Genomic DNA, 23864 nt, shown 5'->3' on the forward strand with positions numbered 1-23864 from the left:
ACAGCGTTGGTGATGATGATGATGATGATGATGATTAATATTATTATTGTCAGTTATTGTTATATTATTTATTTATTACTATTAATTAAACACATTCTTATGACCAATTACTGTGAAATTTCCGTATCGTGCCAATTCCATGCCGTTGGACAAGGCGATGGACAGTCTGTAGCGCTGACAGCGCAAAAATGCGTGCCACTCGTTAGTCTGGACCTTAAAGGCCTGAGGCAGACAGACAATCAATGATGAGGGGAAGTGGGTTCGCACGTGTCATGGGTTCCGCGCTTAGTTCTACGGGAACACAGACACACAGCGCTCAAACTAAGATTAAAGCTCAAATGTACGGCTGAGTGTGGGAAGAAGGCTTCGCACAAATGGAAGAAAAGGTCAGATATATATATATATATATATGTGTGTGTGTGTGTGTGTGTGTGTGTGGATGATATATTCATTACAGATCGTGGCCCCGTTTGAAGGGTATGCGAACAGCACACAATATTATGCAACATGAATTGTGAAGAACGTGTGATTAACTTTCATTAAGTCGGAAACAAAAATATTGAGGTCTCGATTAGAAGTAACAGAACAATTAGGAAGTCGCTATTTCTTAAAATAAGAGAGAGAAAGAGAGATTTTCTTTGCTTACATGGGGATGCGATATTGGTCTTGTCCTGCCATAGACCTTGGTTTATTGCGGGAAATGTAATGGAAATGGAGGGACAATGTATTGTTATATTTCTAACAATTATGTTTGATTACCTTTATCTGGTCAAAGGTATTTTTGATAGTTAAATATAAGTAGACAGAAAGTTCAAATGATGGAAGGTTAGTATTTTTCGTGCGTTTGTGATACTGTGGACTGAAACATGAAACACACATGCGCACACACACACACACGCACGCACACACACACACACACACACACACACACACACACACACACACAGAGGTAAATAGAACCATGGCTACAAACCCAAATTTGGTGTAATTTGTGCTTGTGCATCAAAACGTGTTTTCAGATTTGAGCTGTTGTATTGGGAGCCTGCACCGAACATTGTCAGTTTTTGTCATTTTGTCAGCCTACCACGGAATCCATGATTATCAGGGATGAAATGACCATTGCTTCAGCCAATCGTTTTTGTTTTTCTTTCTTTCTTTCTTCTCCCCTACCCCAGTCTATCGCTTTTCTTTTCACTAATACAGATTAACGCTGTTGAAAGATTTTGGTAATTGGGCAAGTGTCGAATACACGACTCCCACTAGTGAGCTTGAGGATTGAGAAGCTTCGCAGAAAATTGCATTATCGACTTTGCCTTAGTGATCCCCGTATTCAATTATTTTGGTCTTTACCCTCTGGTCCCAGTGTCGCCCTGTTCGCCTGTAGTTACTGTACTCGTGTCATTTGTGTACGTGTTTGCTTGCGATGCATTGTTGCCGAAGTGCAAGTGCCAGGAACAGTGTGGAGGAAGCCTTTTTTTTTAAATTTTAATTTTAATTTTTTTTAAAAGAAAATCTGTAGATCTCACAAAGCTTGAGCTTCGGCAACGCTGTGAAGGCATCAATCTCTCTCCCCCCCCCCCCCCCCCCTTCTCTTTTTTTCTGTGTTCTTTTTGGTCCCCCCCCCCCCCCCCGTCTCTCTCTCTCTCTCTCTGTGAATGTGTGTGTGTGCTTGCGCGCGTGCGTGTGTGTGTGTGTGTGTGACGCAGTGAAGACTTAAGCTTTTTGCATTCTTCAAGCGTTCTCTCCCTCTCTCTTTTCTCTCTCATTGTGTGTGTGTGTGTGTGTGTGCGTGCGTGTGTATGTGTGTGTGACGCAGTGAAGACTTAAGCGTTTTTGTATTCTTCAAGTGTTCTCTCTCATTGTGTGTGTTTGCGTGTGTGTATGTGTGTAACGCAGTGAAGACAATCGTTTTTGTATTCTTCAAGCGTTCTCTCTCTCTCTCATTGTGTGTGTGTGCGTGCGTGCGTGCGTGTGTGTATGCGTATGACGCAGTGAAGACAAGCGTTTTTGTATTCTTCAAGCGTTCTCTCTCTCATTGTGTGTGTGTGCGTGCGTGCGTGCGTGTGTGTATGCGTATGACGCAGTGAAGACAAGCGTTTTTGTATTCTTCAGCGCTCTCTCTCTCTCTCCTCTCTCATTGTGTGTGTGTGTTTTCCCTCTGCAATGAAGCTTTGGCTCCGGTGTCACTGTGAAAACGTCAACATAATCTTTACCCTCACACCTGCCAGTCTGTCTGTCTTGTCTCTGTCGCCGGTGCTTTGTCTGCAGAACAATGCCTCTTTCAGGGCATCGTCCACGATTGTTTTCCTTTCTCGCCGGCCCTAAGCGCCCTGTGCCATCCGATGCAACAACGCCGCGCATTTTCAGTTCTAAACACTTGTCAGAGGGAGAGGGAGAAGGCTTCGTTGTTTCTTCTGCAAAACTGAGAGTGACGTAAAATCCATTTGCGTCAGGTCTTCTGGGGAGGAGGGGGGTGGTGTGGGGGGGAGGGGGAGCAGGGGGGATAGGGGGGGTGGGGGGTGAACAAACGTGATCCCTTCGGAGAGAGAGAAAAAAAAGTTTTTTGGAGGGGTGGGGGTGGAGGCTAAGGGGGAACAAACTGGTTCCCTCATATCTACCGAGAGGTAAATGGAACAAAACGTGACACCACATGTCAGTTTCATGACGCAGAGGTCCCCATCCCCCATCTCCCCACCCCCCAAGTCTGTAAGAACACTGCGTCACAGTCTGTATGGAGCGTGTACATCTCATTGAACCCTGACCCCTGGTCTTTCCGGTGGGGGGGTGGGGGGGATTAAGGAGGAGAAGGGGAGGGCTGGGGCAGGAGGGCGGCGTGGGGGGTGTGGTGTGGGGGGGTGGGGAGTCTAAGACATGCGCCCCCGCTCTTTTCTTTAGAGGGGTCGGCGGTCCGTGGCGTGTGGGGGGGTGAAGCGGCGTCGGTGTTGGAGGGTCTCACTCTCAGGGACTTTTGTTGTTGTTGGCGGCGTCCACTTGTTGTTGTTGGCCTCCACTACTATGGGAAAGTGAAAGGGGGTTGCAGGCGGAAACTTCGATCCATCCACCATCCGGTGGCCAGATTTCACTCTTCACACAACCAGCCCAATCCTCTCGAGGACGCTCTCTCCCGTGACTTTGGCCAGCCAAGCATCCATCCACTCACTCCCGTGATGAATTCCGACAACTTCGATCTGCGCCTGTCGCCGCGCACGTTGATCGGCAAGGCGGCCTTCACGCCCGCCGTGCCCACCATGCCCGGGATGCCCGCGCCGGGAATGCCCACCTCTCCGGCAGGTTCCAGCTCCAGCATCCACGGGGACTTTAAGGTCAGGGTGGATGGGCTATGGGAGTCGGTTTGGATTAACTAATTTTATCCATCTTATTGTGTGTGTGTGTGTGTGTGTGTGTGTGTGAGTGAGAGAGAGAGAGAGAGAGAGAGAGAGCTGACAGTGGAGTACTAACATCATTCGGGGGAAATACTATGACCTTAGCAACAAGAAGCTAACAGCTTACTGGTGCGTCGTGTTCGATTTATTTATTTATCTTTGAAAACTGTTGTTAACAATGAATTATGAGAAGTGACTGGAAATCCAAAAGTATACCTCTTGTTGGCCAAACCAAACTAACTAATCATGCGGTTACCCAGCACAAAAAAACAACAACAAAAACACAAAAAAACCCAACAACTATGGAGAGGGAAAGAGAGGGGCGGGGAGGGGAGTCTGGGGGGTGGGGGGTCACCTTCAAAATAGTAAAAGCAGTTTTTTGTTCTGCCTACATCACCTGATTCCCAGAATTGTTGCTTCACTTGACTTGAATGGCTGGGAAGAAACGAAACCTGTTTTGGTGGGAAGTTAGAGGTCCACATTTATTTATTTATTTATTTATTTAAGGTCCATTGCCATTTATTTATTGAAGATCCATTGCCATTTAATCATTTATCTATTTGTTTACTTTTTAGTTTTCGATGTTGATAATCACAAGGCATTCGGCAGTACATGCTGTACATTTCAACAACATCACTGAAAAAAATAAGCAAAAACATGTTGAAAATTCTTTCTCAGTATAATACAAACTCCTCCTTTCTGTCCCTACCATGTTTAAAAACTTTGAGCTGAAGCAATGTTATTAGATATGATACACCTCTGTCCCTACATGTTTAAAAACTTTGAGCTGAAGCAATGTTATTAGATATGATACACCTCTGTCCCTACCATGTTTAAAAACTTTGAGCTGAAGCAATGTTATTAGATATGATACACCTCTGTCTCTACATGCTTAAAAAACTTTGAGCTGAAGCAATGTTATTAGATATGATACACCTCTGTCTCTACATGTTTAAAAACTTTGAGCTGAAGCAATGTTATTAGATATGATACACCTCTGTCTCTACATGCTTAAAAAACTTTGAGCTGAAGCAATGTTATTAGATATGATACACATCTGTCCCTACATGTTTAAAAACTTTGAGCTGAAGCAATGGTATTAGATATGATACACCTCTGTCCCTACATGTTTAAAAACTTTGAGCTGAAGCAATGGTATTAGATATGATACACCTCTGTCCCTACATGTTTAAAAACTTTGAGCTGAAGCAATGGTATTAGATATGATACACCTCTGTCCCTACATGTTTAAAAACTTTGAGCTGAAGCAATGGTATTAGATATGATACACCTCTGTCCCTACCATGTTTAAAAACTTTGAGCTGAAGCAATGTTATTAGATATGATACACCTCTGTCTCTACATGCTTAAAAACTTTGAGCTGAAGCAATGTTATTTGATATGATACACTTTCCCCTCCTATGTATCTCCCGCTCCCCCCCCCCCCCCCCCCCCCCGCCCCCCCGCCTCCTCTCTTTCTCTCTGTCTGTCTTGAAATTAAGTTGTCGAGAAACAAACAGACAAACAAACAAAAAAACAATGAATTAAAGACATGTTTTAAATGCTTGAGATTTGCATGGGAAGAAACAGAAGCCAGTAAAAGTATCACGACAGGGAAAGAATTTAAATCAGCTGTATAATCACCAATCACTATTTCAGACAACAGCAGCAACAACAACAACAACAACAACAACAACAACAACAACAACAAAACAGAACCGTTAAGACTCCTCATTTCGTTGCTTGAAATTTCTTTTTTTTTTTTTTTTTTTTTTTTTTTTTTTTTTTTATCGGAATCAAAACGGCTTCACATGGGAATTGGTGAAAACTGTGCGCGAAATCATGTTAGAAAGCAACACGTTCACAAATCAATTATTGGAAACGATAGCAGGTCACACCGCATTGCTCGAAGAGGAAAGAGGAAGAAGAGAATCGAAGGGACTTTTTCTTTTCCTCAGCTCGGAGTTAGGAAGAAACAGGTTGAGGAAAACAGTAAGTGACTGTACCACCCTGTTCAAAGCTTTCCTCGGGGAAAGAAATCGCCGCTCGTGTTTCAGGGAAGAATGGCATTTAGTTATCATGCGGACATTTTGATTTGATTTGATTTGATTTGATTTGATAAGGATACTTATATAGCGCCTATCCTCGGTCGGAGACCAAGCTCTAAGCGCTTTACAAACTCGGGGTCATTTGCGCAACCAGGCTGCCTACCAGGGTAGAACCGACTGTCGGCTGCCATTGGGCGCTCATCATTCGTTTCCTGTGTCATTCAGTCAGATTTCAGGCACACACACACACACACGCACGCAGACAGACAGACAGACATGTTACATTTTACGTGTATGACCGTTTTGTTTATTTACCAAGCCATGTAGGCAGCCATACTCCGTTTTCGGGGAGAGGGGGGGGTGGGGGTGGGGGTATGCTGGGTATGTTTTGTTTCCATAACCCACCGAACGCTGACATGGATTACAGGCTCTTTAGCGTGCGTATTTGATCTTCTGCGTATACACACAAAGAGGGTTCAGGCACCAGAGCAGGTCTGCACATATGTTGACCTGGGAGATCGGAAAAAATTTCCCCCCTTAACCCACCGATAACGTTACCGAGATTCGAACCGGGGACCCGCAGATTGAAGGTTCAACGCTTTAACCACTCGACTTTCTTTTAAGATGAAATTATGTCGCTGCTCGGAGTTAGCAAGGAACAGAAAGAAAGCCAGCAGTTTAAGAGGAACGCTTCTCCAAATTATAAATCACGAGCTGTCTTACCTCCACCCCTACCCTCAACATCCCCACCCCCTTCCACCCATCAACCCTTCTTCAAAACTGCAAGTATGAGTACTCTTTTCCCCTCTGCCACAGAGAGAGAGAGAGAGAGAGAGAGTATTAAGGATACGCCAGAGAAGCGAGTAGAAAGTAGGTGTTTATGATGTGCTCGCCCAACACGTGTGATTTCTTTCTGTATCTGTAACAAGAGCTGCAGCGGTCGGTTTCTTTGGCAACACGCAGTGACGTCTTCGAGCAAAATTAAACACAGCAACAAGAAGAACGAAAACATGCATTTATACATGATTATATTCTATGGTTGACATTTTGGAACTGAGGTAGATTCTTTCACACATTAGATACATATATGAATTTGGGGGAGGAGGGGGGGGGGAGAGAATAAGTGTATAAATAAATAAGTAGCCTACTCCACGGAAACTGATGTTTCAAAGTAAGACAAAGGCACTTATCTTCAAACCATCGTTTCTTCAGCGTTTCCCCGTCACCTTCCGTACAGTTTATTAATAAATGTTGAGAATCAAACCGGGTTTTGCTTGAATTTTTAGTATCCTGAATTCAGGGACTATTTTAACACCGATGTTAATGCATAGTCGAAGCGATATTAACATTTTTAGATGTAATGACCCATTTTCTTCTGTTTTAGAGTCTGTTTTGTGGGTTATTGATTTGGATACAGAATGATGGGCGCAATAGCCGAGTGGTTAAAGCGTTAGACTTTCGATTTTGAGGGTCCTGGTTTCGAATCTCGGTAATGGCGCCTGGTGGGTAAAGGGTGGAAATTTTTCCGATCTCCCAGGTCAACATATATGCAGACCTGCTTGTGCCTGAACCCCCTGCGTGTGTATACGCAAGCAGAAGATCAAATACGCACGTTAAAGATCCTGTAACCCATGTCAGCGGTCGGTGGGTTATGGAAACAAGAACATACCCAGCATGCACAAACCCTCGAAAACGGAGTATGGCTGCTTACATGGCGGGGTAAAAACGGTGATGTGTGTAAAAGCCCACTCGAGGGCATACGAGTGAACGTGGGAGTCGCAGCCCACGAACGCAGAACTGTCTAGTCCGTCTAATCAAGTACAATTATGTGTAATGTTATTCCCTCTCCATGTGTATATTTTTTCTTGTTTTTTCTTCTCTTTTTTTCTTTTTCTTTTTCTTCTCTCATTTCTTATCTTATTCACTAACTTGTTTTTCTTACCTTTTTCTGCTTTCTGTTGTGTGAACAACGTATCTTAAAAATGATGTTTATTAAATATTCATTGTAAATTCTTTAAATATATTAATCTCCACGGCGGCTCAAGGAAAAAGGAAGGGAAAAAAGAAGGAAAAAAGGGGGAAACAATGTATGTCTGCAATGACTGTCGCTTATATGCAGTTGGAAAATGTGTATTTTAACATAATTGCAATGGTGTAGCGTCCACCAGCCGTCAAACGAAACAAATGTATTTAATCACATTCCTGAGCACGATATAAGCTGTTAGCTTGTTGTTGCTCCGCTGTCTATCTGTACATGTGTGACATATTTACTGAATAAAATTTTGTTTAAATCAAGAAGAAAAAGGATGCAGAATCAGTCGCGCCGCTAAAGTCTGTCCATCTTGCCAGTTCTACATGAACGTCCGCAGTGACGCGTGGCTGCCCATCTGAGAGCCACTCTCTTCGGTATTTGATTGAACAAGTGTCGAATCGTCTTAATGATACGGGTCATTTCGGCATTTGGTTGTTTATGGGGAACTCGGAATGAGCGGCGTGGGAGAAATGCCACTGAAACGGTGCAGATGATGAGGCAGGAAAAAAAAAGTCTCAGAAATTACAAACCGAGAGCTTAAGTAAGAGGTGAAGAGAAATAAACGCAGCTGTTGTGATAGCAGTTATAAAACTGGCTTGGAGTTATGTTCTCTTGTGTTTTTGTTGTTGTTTTGTTTGCTTGCGGAAACTGTACCTGTTTGTTGTTTTACACGTAACTTTCTTTCACTACTTTAGATTCCCGTGAGGAACTAGTTGACCATTGGTGTTCTCACTTACAAAATAATCATCATCTGTTTTGACGAGCAGGCATCTGTTTTAGTGACACAAGGCAGTGGGGAAAAATACACACACACGCACGCACGCACGCACACACACACACACACACACACACACACACACAAGACACACACAGTGGACAGACGAGGGACAGAGACGCCGGGCGCAGTGACCCGGTGACCAGAGACGACCAGCGTCACCATGACAACGTGCCGCAGGTCAAGAGGAGGGGCCGCTATCACAGGAGTTACCCGGACCACCACGGTGACAGACATCCCAGGCGTGATGACCACATCACCCTTCAGTGACAGGGACAACCACCGCCGTGACAGGGACAACCACAGTCCTGGTGACAACCACAGTCCTGGTGACAACCGCCAATTACGAAACAACCGCAACAGTCATCGTGACCGGGACAACCGCCGCTTCCGAGATGACAACCACCGTGCCTACCACGACGAGAGACGCTACCACGACAACAACCACAGATACACTGCGAAATGCCTTTAAAAACACTCAAGACGGGTATCTCTTTTGGTCTGGCTCCGCCCCCCTACCCTCTCAACCCCCCACACACTAGAGCAGCCAGATTTCAAATCAGAAAGAATTGTGCCACCACCCCTGAACCTTGACTGTTACTCTCTCATATCCCCTCCTCTGCCTCTCTCTGCTTATGCCTCTCTCTCTACCTCTCTCTCTCTCTCACTCTCTTCCTCTTCCTCTTTAACGCAATCACCTTGCATTCACACACGCACGCATGGGGTTGCCATTATTACGAGGCGGTAAAGTTTCATTCTGGTGACCCCGAGAAGGCACCCAGTACTGATTTCACGTGGGAAATCCGTTTGTGAAACAGGTGTGTGTGTATGTATGTGTGTGTGTGTGTGTGTGCGCGCGCGCGCGAGCTCGCGAGTGTGTGTGTTTGTGTGTGTGTGTGTCTGTTCGTCTCGCTTCACATTAACTGGATTACGTCGAATGGGAATCAATATGTGGAAAATGAGATTGGGGCCACATCTCTTCGGTAGTTTCGAGTGCGAAAGAGTTGTATGAATGTGTGCGTGCGTGTGTGTTTGTGTGTGTGTGTGTTTGTGTGTTTCTGTCTGTCTGTCTGCCTGTTGGCCCCCTGTCTCTCTGTCTCGTTGCACGTTTACTCGATTATGTCGAAAGGGAGTCGATGGGTGGAAAATGTAATTTGGACGACACAACTTCAACTGTTGTTGCTCCAGTTTGCGCCTTGTTGGGGTTTTTTTTCTGTGGTTTTGCTTCGCTCACTTGAGCATCACAAAATCACCATTTGATTTATTTTGAACAATGGAATGAACTGTCGAATGACACTTGATACATGGTTTTTATGGTTTTAATTCAAACCAGCAGCAAACCCGTTCTGACCTTTAACCCAAACCCTGCATAACAATGAGGTTATTGTTTGATTTAAAGACCTTGAAGTGGTTTCAGACTACGTATTTTGTAATTATACCTACTACAGATTAAGTAAATACTTAAGAATACAGGATAATGCAATATCACGCGGCACAGTTGCACAGCACATGGTAACGCAGTTCAATACACTACACGGTACAGTACAATACAGTGCGACAGAAAGACACTGACAGCAAAACGTCTGCTAAAGAGGTGAGATTGATAACTCGGTAGTTATGTATTGTTTGCGAACGGCTGTCGTCAGACTGCCTCAGCTGATAGCACCAGACAACCACATTCCACGATTTACCATTCCTTGATTTAGACGTCATTGGCTGTAAAGCCACTGAGCGTAACTCCTTCCCTTCCCTCCCACCTCCAAAGTCCCCCACCCCCGGTGGTAGTGAATGCAGATGCTCGGGGGACTTGCTTAGTCGCTTAATTGCACGTGCGTCGTTCGCACGTCATGCCCCCGGGGACAAGAGCAGGCAAGTGTGTGATAGACATTCCGTGAACCCAGCAGCTGTGGGCTGTTCCAGGGGCAACAACTACAAGCCACGGATGGCGAAAAGTGGAATTTGGTTGTACGACTGTCGCTTGACACCGTGCTCAGCATGTCACGAAAACAGGGAGAGAGAGAGGGAGGGCGGGATAGAGTGAGGGTGAGAGAGTCTGTGAATGAAAGAAGATAAAGAGCTGAAACCTTGGGTTCCAAATAAAGAGAAAAGAGAGACTGGTCAACTCCCGAGGACTACTGGCCAGTCCGTGCAGATTTGGATTGCCCCCACATGATGCAGCGGAGGGCCGCTCGAAGGGCACTTTTATAAGAGGGAGAGAGAGAGAGTTGGTGAGTGAATGAAGATTAAGAGATGAAGCTTTGGGTTCCAGAAAAAGGGAAAGAAAGACCGGTCAACCTCGAGGACCACTGCTCAGTCCCGGCAGATTTCGACTGCCCCCATACAGCTGTAGGTGAGGGCACGTCAAGTGTGAACAGGAGGGGAGTTGTAAAAAATAAATTAATTTTTAAAATAATTAAATAATAAAAAGGAGGTGCGGGATTGCGCTTTGGCACCTCTCTCACCCGAGAGTCAACTACATGGAGGAGTTCTAAGAATTGATCCGTTTACCTCTTGTGACGTCACACAGCGAGCGTGACTGCGTTACCATGCCAGTGAAGACTTGTGAAAAGTGGAAGGCGGTTTCCAGAGAAAAAAAAATGTCAAGACGAACGCGAACTTAGCAGAGAAAACCAGCTGAAGAAGTGGACGGGGAGGGGAAAACATTTCAGTGCCTAGGGCCAAGGGGGAAAGAAGAAAAAAGAGACAGCGGCTGAAATTCCCCGTTCGGTCTCTGCTGACTTGGAAGGAGAAAGGCTGATGAGATGAGCAAAAAGTGTGTGCGGAAGGTAAGAGACTCTTGTGACTTCCTGGATACGGGCTGAGGACTGTAGCGAAGAAGGTGCTGAAGAGGCTGTATTTCTTACCATGAGGCCCTGAAGGACAAAGAAACTGGAATCTAGATGTTCCCTAGCTTTGGACACAAACCAGAGAGTTGTCACAGTTCAGTGGGCGGTAGAGTCATGCGCGAAAGACCGGTGATGAGTCGCAGGGGCATTTGGGAACTGCGTCATCGTCACAAGAAGTGTGTCCGCGAAAAGGTGTCGACGAATCGACATGTATGTCTGCATTATATTATTATTATTATTATTACTATCTTGTATTTTTCTTTTATTTTATTTTGTGGAGTTGAAGAGCAATATTTATTTCACATTTGATGACGAATTCGCAGCCAGTTCTTTGACAACTCGTTGCCGTTAATGGTTCGTGGAAGTTGCGTTCAGGAGTTGACGAAGTGCGGTTAAGTTTTGTGTGTATGACAGATCGAAGTTTGATTGTGTTGTAAACGTCTTGTTTTGCTGTTTTCAATGCCCTCTGAAATGTGATATGTGACACAACGCCCCCCAAATGTAAGAAACTGTTGTTGTTGTTGATTTTAATTTATGTTCTGACTGGTTTCCATGTCCACTAGTTAATAGCAATCTTGTTGATAACATTTTTATCTTTAATATTTGCTTTGGTTCAAAATTTGCTTCATATCATTAGAAAATAGTGATACTTGATTATATGGATTAATTGTAGATAATTGAATTATCTGCCTTGGTGGAAACTCGGGGTAATTTAGGCTCACTGGTTATCTGCCATTCATGTAGTCGTAGTAGTAGTAGTAGTAGTAGTATAGGGACTGGCATTTGACTGCCTAGGCCTCACGGCCTTTATTGTCATGCCCCCTTCAATATCGGTCTCCTTTTATTAGTGAGATACGTATATGTTTTCTTTTACACATACTGTAAATCACTCGTCAAAGTCAATAAATTTTTCTTTTAAATTGATGTTCATGTCAAGGAGATTTTTTAACACATTAGTATTTTGTGCAAGTTTAGTTTCGATAGGTAGTGCATTCCATATTTGTGCAGTTCTATTAGCCAATGAATTTTTCATTAGGTTAGTATTACAGTGCTCTTTACACATTTTCATCATTGAATTTCTTGTACTCTCATAATCTGACATTCTAAAAATATTATTCACATTGACTTCATCATAACAATTTAACATTTTGTATGTTTCTATTAAATCCCCTCTTTGCCTTCTACCCTTTAACGAATGCAGATTTAAGTATATAAGTCTCTGTTGTTAGCTCATAGATTTGCATTCATTTAATAACTCAGTTGCTCTTCTTTGTACCCTTTCTATAGCTATAGATTGTCTCTTGAGGTATGGGTGCCACACAATATTACCATATTCCACTTGTGATCTGACCAATGCTTTATACAGTTTAAGAAATATATCTTTATCTAAATAGGTAAATGTTTTCTTAATTATTCCTATCATCTGGTTGGCTTTATTTATTATATTCTGTATATGTATGTCAAATGATAGTTTATTATCAAAAATTTTGCCAAGGTCTTTCTCACTTTGACATTTTTCAATGTCCTGTGTGGTGTCTTCTATTATCATATGGTATTTGTTTTCTGGATTTTTTCTTCCCATGTGCATAACTTTACACTTTGATACGTTAAAATATAGATTCCATCTATCAGTCCAGTCCTGTAACTTATATAAGTCCTTTTGTAGTGTAGTATTATTTTGTGCATTGCAGTAAAGTTTAGTATCATCTGCATATGTTTTGCATTTGCTTTCTATACTTTCAGGAAGGTCATTTATGTATATTGTAAAAAGCACTGGGCCAAGTATGCTACCTTGTGTATACCATTAACAACATTTTCATTTTGTTGACATTTTTTCTCCAATTCTAACTACCTGTGTTCTTTCTGACAAGAAGTTTTTTGTCCAGTTCAGTTTGCTTCCAGTAATAATATATGAAGCTAATTTTAATAAAAGTCTTTGATGTGGTACAGTCAAATGCTTTTCTAAAATCTAAATAAATTATGTCTACAGGCTTACCCATATCTATCATTTTTGTGAGATCTTCAATCATTTCTAGGAGCTGTGTTGTACACGATCTTCTCCGTCTTAAACCATGTTGACAGTTTGCATACAGATTGTTTGTTGTCATGTGTGATACAGTAGCATCCCTGATAAAGGACTCCAAGATCTTACACACAATACAAGTCAAGCTCACTGGTCTGTAGTTTCCTGGTTCATGTTTTGACCCTTTTTTATATATAGCTGTTACCTCAGCCATTTTCCAATCTTTCGGTAGGCAAGCAGATTCAAGTGATTTATTATAAATTATACTCAAAGGAAGAACTAACTCTCTGCTCAATTCCTTTGATATTCTTGAGGGTATTTTGTCTGGTCCTTGTTCTTTGTAGGGGTCTAAGACATGCAACTTCTTTTCTACTGCCAGTGGACTGACTCTTAAGTCACAAATATAAACCCTGACCTAGAGCTTTCTCCAAGGTCGGGTAAATTTGTCAAGGTCTCGTTAGTATACACACTTGCAAAGAATTTATTAAGTGTTTCTACTTTTTCTAGATCATTTTCTGCAAAGCTTCCATCTTCTTTTTTCAGTACCCCTATTACAGTACTAAGTTCGTTTTTTCTTGCACATATTTCCAAAATATTTTAGGACTTTTCTTACATTTTTTGGCTAAATTTCTTTCATACTCTTTTATAGCTTTAAAAAAATTTATATATATATATATATATAATGATTTTGCAGCATTTATTCCTTACTTTGATGCAGCTTAGATAGTAGTGACCTGACTTAGTTCTTAAGAAACGCTTATACAATTTATATTTCTTTCTGATGATTCTCATTATTTTATTGTTCATCCATGAGGGTTTGATTTTTTCTCCGGTCTATTTGACACTTTTGGTATATATATATATATATATATATATATATATATATATATATTCATAGTTTTGTTGTGAAGTATAGTCTTTAAGTCATCCCAACACTGGTTCACGTCTTTTCTATCCCAATCCATTGATGCCCAGTCCACTTTATTTATCATTTCTCTCATTCCATTATAGTTTTTAAAAGTCAAATTTATACTTTTTTTCTGCTTTTTCATTCACCAATGAAATGTGGAACTGAAAAACCAACATATCATGGTCACTTTTTCCCAGGGGATCTAGGTGGTTGATATCTGATACTAAATTTTTTTCATTTACTATTACCAGATCCACAATAATGGGTTTTTGACCTGGTTTAGTTGTATCAGGAATGCATCACATAAGCATTCAATGAAATTGTTGTCTGAAGGGCCTTGTGTTACCTGCAAAATTCTTGAGACATTTGTAAGGGACGCTATTGTTGAACATATGACGACAAATAATTTATATGCTAAATGTCAGCATGGTTTTCGAAAGAGCAGATCATACGTAACTCAGTTACTTGAAGTAATGGAAGATTTCACAAGGTTACTTGATAATGGTGATAACATTGATGTATTGTACCATGATTTAAAAAAAAAGTTTTTGATTCAGTGCCACATAGAAGGTTATTGATAAAATTAGAATCTTATGGAATCACAGGTAAAATACTTCACTGGATAGAATAATTTCTCAGTAACAGATCACAGAAAGTAAAGGTTGGTAGATCTCAGTGAAGTGGTGCAGATGTCCTGAGTGGAATCCCCTAAGGCAGTATACTGGGACCTATTCTTTTTACTGTATTTATAAATGATCTTCCATAAACAGTAAATAGCACACAATAGAATACCAAATATTGCAAAGCGACATAGATTCACTTGTGGAATGGACAGACACATGGAACCTATACTTTAATGCTACAAAATGAAAAGTGCTCCATATTGGTAGCAAAAACCCTGAACATGACTACTTAATGAAAATTGGTGATAAAGAGTTTAATATTGAAAAATGTGAAGAAGAAAATGATTTAGGTTTTTTTTGTTTAAAAAAAATAAAAACCTACTCTTTGACAAGCATATCACACGCATAATAAAAAAAGGCAAATCAGAGAATTGGTATAATCAAGCGTACCTTCACATTCTGGACAGCAGTACATTTTTAAGCAATGACGAGGTTTAGCCGACATTTTGTGGGTTTTGTGCTGTCTTTGTTGTGGGATGACGTACATTTATCACCGGAAGCCACATCGATACATAGGGGAATCCACAGCTTGAAAAAACAACAACAAAAAACAAAGAAAACATGACCGCATTAGCTGTGAAGGGATTAGGAAACGGGGAGGGAGGGGTTGAGATCTGAAAAAAGAATCGTCATAAAAAGTAAAAGATAAAGACATTTCAGTCGTTGGGGAGGGTTGTGGAGGTGAGGAGTTGCACTGGAACGAAAAAATGGGAGTTATAGCTTACATGGATGGTTTCTGTAAATATATTTAATAACCCGAAAATTTCCTGCTAATCACATGACAACGACTGGGAGATCAAATAACTCGGATATGAAATAACGGACCAAAGTATCGTAGATATATAATTTGCCGAGCACACGGAGACACATAAATGTCCGAATCACCTAGAGACCGCACCCAAGATTCTTACTGTTATCACGCGTTTCCATGGGAACCGTTACAAGTCCAAGGAGTTGGTGGGCTGTAGTTTGGTTGTGGGGAGTCGTCAACACACCAGTTAATTGTCAGTGATGACATAATTTGAATTAAGGGGCAAAAGAAGACCACACGGCAAAGCTTGTCATATATCCTCGCTCTGCACGATGTCTGGCGTTCATCATGTTCCCAGATCACGCTGTACAAGGTACTATCTTTCAGCTCACCAGAATTTGTGGTCAAGGGAATGATTGTAATATGCAGGGTGTCAAACACCTCATCTGTTAGCCATCATTCTAACGTTGATAACACACCAGAAATTCAACACCTTTGTCGGGGACAAGGGGTTATTACTTTTGTTTTTGTCTTTTGACTCTTGTCGTTGGTACCGATACTTGGGCGTCACTTTGTGGTTACTATAACGACTTGAGAGATTTTGGAAGGGCTTCATCAGGCTGACAGACACGCGGACGGAAACACACACACACACACACACACATGGGGAGAGAGAGAGAGTTTTAAGAGTGCTTGTTTTTATTCATGCATTGAACGTTAAACTGAAAACTCGCTCCCATAATAACCATCCAAATTAAAAACTGCTCGCGTAATGCCCACTTTTGAAACTCGCCTCTTTCACAGAACACTCAGAAAGACATGCCATAATCCCCAGTTGGATTCGTATTTCGGAGGTTTCATATATATATATATATTTTTTTAATACATTTTTTATAGGTATATACGATATGTAGACCACAGAATTTGAATGCGTTTCCATTCAAATATTCAGCTGCATTCGGGTTTAGAGACAACATCCGTGTCCCCAGGTGATTTGACTACCAGAATAAATAACATCATGAAAATGCCATTCCTCTTTCTCCTTTTTCTTTCTGTCTCTGTCTCTCTGTGTGTCTGTCTCTGTCTCCGTCTTCCTCCCTCCCCCCCTCCCCTCGCACATACACACGCGCGCGTTTTGCTCTTAGGCTTTTAAACTGGCCAAGCTGAGTCGCCGTTGTGATCTATTGATTCTGACCGTCGTCAATCAGATTGGATGGTGACACTACGTAATTGCTGTTCTCTCATTCTGGTCCCGATATGGCTTTTCTGGTCGGCTGGTTTTCTGGCAATAATTGGAATATTCGCCATCGCCATGGTCGAAGTTGTTCAAATCGAGCATCAGCCGTCAGGCCCTGATCGTTCAGTGCATTGGAAGACTTTCGACCACTGTACATTGAAGGCAAGAACTTGAAGAGGTATTGTGTGCCACAAACTGTCGGACATTGTTGTTCACGAAAATAGTTTACACCCTTGATTTCAACATTGACTCGTTGGCCATCTCTTCCAGCCCACGATACTCTGATTCGACGTTTGGCGTATTTCACACACACACACACACACACACACACGCTCGCGGCACCAACACATACGCACACACACACTCTTAATAGATCCAAGTGGGGATATAAGCTAGTGTTGCGTAAGCGATGTCAGTAAGACTTCCCTCTTTCAAACTGGGACCGCAGCACAAGTTTGATTTTGGTTGGCGTGTTTGATTCTTTGCTTTGCTGAATCGCTAACATCAAGAGGCGGAAGTTTCGAACGTTTGCGTGTTATCGGTAAGTATGGCGTTTTCTTCATTCTCGAATGTTCGCTCTCCAACAAAAAGCGTGTTTTAATGCCTATGGCTTTTCTGAAAACGGTTGTGTAATTCATCACGATTCAAAACAGCCATATTTTATATTGTTTGATAGGAATCTCTCTCTCTCTCTCTCGCCACATTTGAACATGGTTTGAAAGAGCTCCAGTCATGTGCCAGTGTGCATTCAGTGTGTCACCAGCACAAGAAAATGTAGTTTGGGGTTTATGCATTCATGAATTTTATTCATTTATTTATACACGTATTTATTCATTCATTTCTTTTGCTTACGCATTTTTTTCTTTTCTTTTCTTTTCGTTTTTTCTTCTTCGCTTTGAAGCCCAGCATTCCCTGGACCACAATTCTGGTGAGCTGAAAACAGATGGGAGAAGGGGGGGGGGGGTTACGTCCCTTGCGTGGAGGCGAAATGGGTGGGGAATCTAAGAAGCTTACCCACACCCAGATTAAAATCGAAATCCGCATTCAAGATCTAGTTCAAACCACAACTGGAAGAAAATTAAACCCGGACACGAATTTCTCCCTCTATCTTCTCCTCCAACTGGCGACACAAATTAATGACCCGATGCCGCAGGGGAAGTCACTCCCGCTCTGTGATTAAAAATAGTTCGAAGCAGACGTGACAAGATGAAGTCTGGCGATGTGCTGTTCACGCCCGAAGGTTCGCCCCTGGGGAAGAGCCATACACGTTACGAACACAACGAAGCGAAGTGATGGAACTTCGATCCGGTCGGAGCCAGAGGTATCCCAGTTTTTTTAGGCATTCTTTTGGACTGTAGCAGTGTTTGTCCCAACTATAGAGTCTACATTCAGAACATAACACAAATCGTGATAGATCTAGACAGTCTGAGTCTCCTAAAAGAATCTTCCAATTTCCGTTGTGACGATATCACGACGAGATGATAGATGGAGATCTAGTTTGTAAAATGCATAATTCAGCTGGCATTGTCTACCCTGATGCCTATTCAATCAGATGGCAGCTTTGAGACTGGCAGCTGAGTCATCATCTTACCCGTTTCCATGGGCGTGTTGAATAGAATAAACCTGCGGAAATCTGTCTGTCTCTCACTCACTCACTCACTCACGCACTCACACACACACACACACACACACACACACACACACACACACACACACAAGGATGGTCCTGCACATACATACACATTTGTATATGCGTGTATACATATCTACATACATGAACCATGTACACACACACATGCGCACAATACATACATTCACAGACACACACACACACTCGCACAGGTACAGGAATATAAATGCAAATTTATGCCTGGTGATGCAGACATGGGGTATTGCTCTCTTGCTATAATTATACAGAGAAAGGGCAAGAAACAGGGTTGCTAAAGCTCCTCTGTTGGGGACAGACGAAGTGTGAATTTGATGGAGATTGATGGGATGAAAAGATGCAAGATGTAGATTTGTCCTTTTTCATGCATCCTCAATCAGTCATTGATTAGGAGAGGGGTTTTTTGAGGGGGTTTTATTCCTTTTTTTTTTTTCTTTCCTCATCATCTGCACCATCTCAGTGGCATTACTCCCACACTGCTCATTCTGAATCCCCTGTACACAGCGAGATCTAGATTGGTATGTTGGCAGTCCACAGGGAACCTTACTAGAGGAGACCCTTTACTGCTGTTGTGTCACTTCAGTGGTGTTGAGTTGTGTCAGTTCAGAGTTAACACAAGAGGATACTGCCAACTAAGCGGCAAGCCCCCTATTCAGTATTTGACAACAAAAATCACTAGGTCACAGAGCCAGACTAAAGAAAGCATCCCCTCCAGAATGGAGACCACCACCAGTGATATAGAGAGTGTAGGTTTCGCCATGTACATTACTGAATGTGGTTCCATGTCTACATTTATTTGTTAAGCTCATGATTTGACACATTGATCACTGTGTATACTAGGCTTTAGGACTTTTTTTAATGTGGTTGTGAGGTTGAGGGAGGGATGTTTCTAAATAAAGGAATTACCGTAACAGTGATGCACGTCTGATAATCAGGATAACCTGGGAACACTGGGAAAAAAAAAAGACTTGCTAGCTCTTCACTCTTGCATTTTTTTTTTTTACAGGCCGAAGTCATGGAGGATAGTCAGCTGTCAGTTCTTTTTTTGATTAATGTTTTTGCGCTGATCTGAGAGAAGAAGAGCTTAATGACTCTAGGTGGTGTCTCCAAGAGTTTAAAGCTCAAAAGTTTTGAGGTTGCTGACCTGTATCTTGACATATGTAGATAGTTTTCTGCACTGTATGCATGAATGTGTGTGTGTGTGAAGGGTGGGTGATGTAGGATTGGGGGTGGGGGGGGGAGTGTGTCATGAACAAAAGTGGGTCAGTTGTTGATTTATGTGGTTTCAGCCATATGAAATGAGACAAAAGACATGCTGGTGCAATACTTGGATTTGCACAGACACCCTATTTGCCTCTGTCTCTCTCTGCTGCTCTTTTTATTGTCTGTCTGTGTGTGTGTGTGTGTGTGTGTGTGTCCCTGTCACAGAAAGAGGTCTGTATCTAGTGCATAGAGGTAACCAATTGGAGTTAAAAACAGAAGTTTGATTTAGGGAGGAACATGGGGGGTTGAGGGGGGTATGGGAGAGAACTGGTTAATTAACATAAAGTTGTAAACTGTGCCAGTTAGTGAAACTTTGAAGTAAACTGGTTTAAGCATGAGGGGTCAGGCGTAATGCACTTGCAAAGGATTCTTTCTGCATTTGTGGGCTGCAACTCACATGCTTGCTTATAGTTATATATGTCTGATATCTGCAGCTACAGTGCATATAGGCAGCCAAACTCCATTTTCTGGGGTGTTCATACTATGTTTGGGTTTCCTTAACTCACTGAACATGGATTACAAGATCTTTTCAAAATACATGTATTTGATCTTTTGCATGTTTTTACACACATTGGGGATTAAGGCACGAGCAGGTCTAAGCATATGTTGTTCTGGGAGTATGGAAACCAGGCGCCAATACTGGGATAGAACTCGGGACCCCCAGGTTGAAATGAAAGCCCAATACTTATAATTTTAGTTATAACATTCAGCTGTTGTGTCTGTCATCTTGCATGGAGGGTGTGGGAAGGGAAATGGAGCAGGGAGGATGGGAAGATTCGAATGGATCTTTCTGTACACTGTTGTTGACCCCCAATAATGTCAGTGGTGAGGAGTGGTGGGGAAGAGGGAAGGTCAACACTGTGACCTCACTGCCCACTACTAGTGAGCACTCATACTGGTAGGGTGTATGGACCGTTGGGGTTAATGCTGTGGTCGGGCATCTGCTCCTACTTACTAATTTTTGTTTTGTTTTTGTTAAGCAGGTATGGGGTGTAGCTTGCATCAACATACTTTCAGAGGCCGCCTTGAAAATAACAGTGAAAGTGATGCTGCTAGAAATGAAAACATATTGTGACTTGATTTAAAGTTTGGTTGAGTTTATGTTTCCAATCTTCTTCTTCTTCTTCTTCGTTCATGGGCTGCAACTCCATGTTCACTCATATGTACACGAGTGGGCTTTTACAAAAGTGTATGACCATTTTTATCCACCATGTAGGCAGCCATACTCCGTTTTCAGGGGTTTGCCTTCTGGGTAAGTTCTTGTTTCCATAACCCTCTGAACGCTGACATGGATTACAGGATCTTCAACATGTGTATTTGGTCTTCTGCTTGCATATACACACAAGATCGGAAAAACCTCCACCCTTTACCCACCAGGTGCTATTACCGAGATTCGAACCCAGGACCCTCAGACTGAAAGTCCAACATCATGTTTCCAGTTCTCAGTCTGTTGTCTGTCTTGATGTTTGTTGATCTGCCTGCCTTCCGCACTCTTCCTCTTTGCTGTTCTTTTTATGTTTTTCTTTCTCAGTGTCATGTTTAGGGGGTGTGTGTGCAAAAAGGCAAGTGGTATTGATTTGTGTGGAGTGAGTGCACTGAAGTCTGTTTATGGAGCTGTCCCTTTCTCACTTCCTATTGTCTCCATGTTACTGTCTCAATGTTTGTAATACATGTTTGTGTGTGTGTACATGTTTGTGAGTGTGTGTGTGTATGTATGTGTGTGTGTGTGCGTGTGCACAAGTACTTGCATGACAATATTTGCATGTTTTGGTATCTTCTGGACACACTGTGTGACTGACATGATAAAATTTGTTATAGCGAAAGGTTAAATAAAAACGTTATGGAACTTTTATATTGATACTTTGTTTATAAATGGCATATTTGGAATGGAAATAACCAAGAGAAACTTAAAAGCCTGTTAGAAACTTAAAAACTTGTTATCAGAGACTGGGGGTTATAGATTTGGGTTATTCTTACCTCTCCTTATTTTTTATAGATGTGTGTGCATATTTGCCTGTTTGCTTGTCCATGCACAGACACATGGAGCCACTCACACACACACAAACACACACACACACACACACACACACAGAGACATAGAGATGTGCACAAATATGTGTGTGCACACATCACCACCACTGACTCTCCCACACCCACAAATGCACACCTTGACTAGAGACAACTTCAGACACAATTCATCACTACAAGGGCCAGTAAGAACTCATTTCCTTCTCTCCTCACCAAGAAGTCAGTTCTGCTGGAAAAGAAACAATGAGAATGTCATAAAGAAAAATATGAATCCCAAATGGCCTACAGCTTGAAAGCCTGAACTAGGCTGGTGGCTCGCAAAGCTAGGACTGCTGTGTGTGTGTGTGTGTGTGTGTGTGTGTGTCCTAGCCAAGTCTGCAAGGTCATTGACGGCACAGTGCAGTGTGAAGGTGACAGACTCCCTGCAGCAATATATCATCCTCACACTGCACACATTCTCCATCTCTGTCTGCGGCCCGCTCCCTGCCTTTCTGTTTCTGTCACACACATCACGCTTCTTCCTGATCATTTTCCGCAAAGGCCCCGTTTCACGTGTGTTGTTTAATTAATAATGCACTTGTCCAAACACTCACATACTGTTTTCATGTGCATGTGCACTTAAGTTTATTGATTTTTTTTTTTCAAAATCATTTTAGATTATGTTTGTGTCATGGTGTTTATTAAATAATGCATCCATGCATTCACAAAGCACTCCCCTACCATTGCATGTGTATGTGCACATACAAATATGCGCGCGCGCGCACACACACACACACACACACACACACACACACACACACGCATGATTCATACTCACACACACATCCAGGATTATGTTTGGATGTGATCACATATTTGCAGGCATACTTGATATAAACACAAGAATTGTAACACACACACACACACACACACACACACAGAGCGTTGCATATCTCACGTACATTAAAAGCATGCACAGAGGTCTGGTAATACTGTGTCAAAATCTACTGGAGTCTTTGTGAAGAACCATTGAACTGTATATTATGTGGATTAGGGTGTGTCCTGATGCACGGTGGGTATTTCCCACCTAAGGGGGTGGATTTTTGGGGGGAGGAGGGTGTGGGACTAGGGTGGGTGGTCACTGTTGAGGGGTTCAAGGGCTAATATTAAGTGGTGTTATATGGAGCTGAATTAAAGCACAGTCAATCCATACATTAGGTATATTCAAAGTCTTTTAAAGTCTGTTTTTGCTTCTTTTTTATTTTTTTTTTATGTAAAAAAGACATAAAAGATCAGGCTGGTCAAGGAACATAAAAACTTCATTTCATATAATGAATTTGTTCATTCCAGAAGCAAACATTGTGCATTTTGTTACTGCAGTCTGAAGCCAGTAACATTGAGAACTGGTCCTCCTATCTTGAGACAGTATGGGAAGAATATTGGTTTGTGGTGCAGGCGTGATAGAATCAGGCAACACAGAGCTATAAAGTAATAGAAACATGTGCACAGGTAAGGTTATCTGTAATTCTCTAGCCCTGGTATTTCTGTCATGCACTCAGAGACCACCTGTGCATGTATCATGCATACTCTTCACACTGTGGTGTGATTTTGGCTTGAGTGAGTGTGTGTTTGTGTGAGGGAGAGCACTCCACTTACTCTTTTCAGAATCTTCATATCCAAGACTTCTTGTGTGAGGAACTGTTCTGTGATTAATTTCCTTTTCATCTGACAAGTTTATTGAGTGTCATGATAAATGCTTGCAAATGTTGTGTGTGATTTATATTACACACAGAGCCTCCCTAAATTCTCCCCCACAATCCCACCCCCATTGGACTTTTCACCTTTTGAGTCCAGGGGACTATCCTTTCAAATTCCCCAATGGCTGTGTGCAATATTTAATTCTGTCTTCTGAGCAGTGTACCAATTGTGCAGCATGTTGTGATTTTGCAAGGCACTCCTCGGTGAATAGATTTCGTTCTTGTTGAGTTATTTATACACCGTTCCTGAGCAAGCTTAACAAGTGACAGAATGTCTTAAAAATACAAGCATATCTGAATGAACACAAGGAAATAACATTGCACACTCCATCACAGGAACTTTTATGAAGTTTTTCTCCCACTTATTGTGCTGATATGAATGCACATATCTCTGCATTGTTTGGGGAGGTTTGGTGTTCAAGAACAGTATTCAAGTACATGTGTTATTTTATATATATTTTTTTTTTCACAACTAACTTAGTT

The 23864-nt window shown here is 42.0% G+C and overlaps 1 protein-coding gene across 1 annotated transcript in view; it reads left to right on the forward strand.

Moving 5' to 3' along the window:
• The first annotated feature begins 2899 nt into the window (after positions 1-2899).
• Positions 2900-23864, forward strand: part of LOC143297434 (transient receptor potential cation channel subfamily M member 1-like) — an 89942-nt gene continuing 68977 nt past the window's right edge. Inside the window, exon 1 of the mRNA XM_076609790.1 lies at positions 2900-3323. Coding sequence (XP_076465905.1) covers positions 3168-3323 — 156 coding nt within the window. The 5' untranslated portion in view covers positions 2900-3167. The remainder of the gene's footprint in view (positions 3324-23864) is intronic.

This window comes from Babylonia areolata, chromosome 22 (genome assembly GCF_041734735.1).
Source record: "Babylonia areolata isolate BAREFJ2019XMU chromosome 22, ASM4173473v1, whole genome shotgun sequence".
Taxonomy (NCBI): domain Eukaryota; kingdom Metazoa; phylum Mollusca; class Gastropoda; order Neogastropoda; family Buccinidae; genus Babylonia; species Babylonia areolata.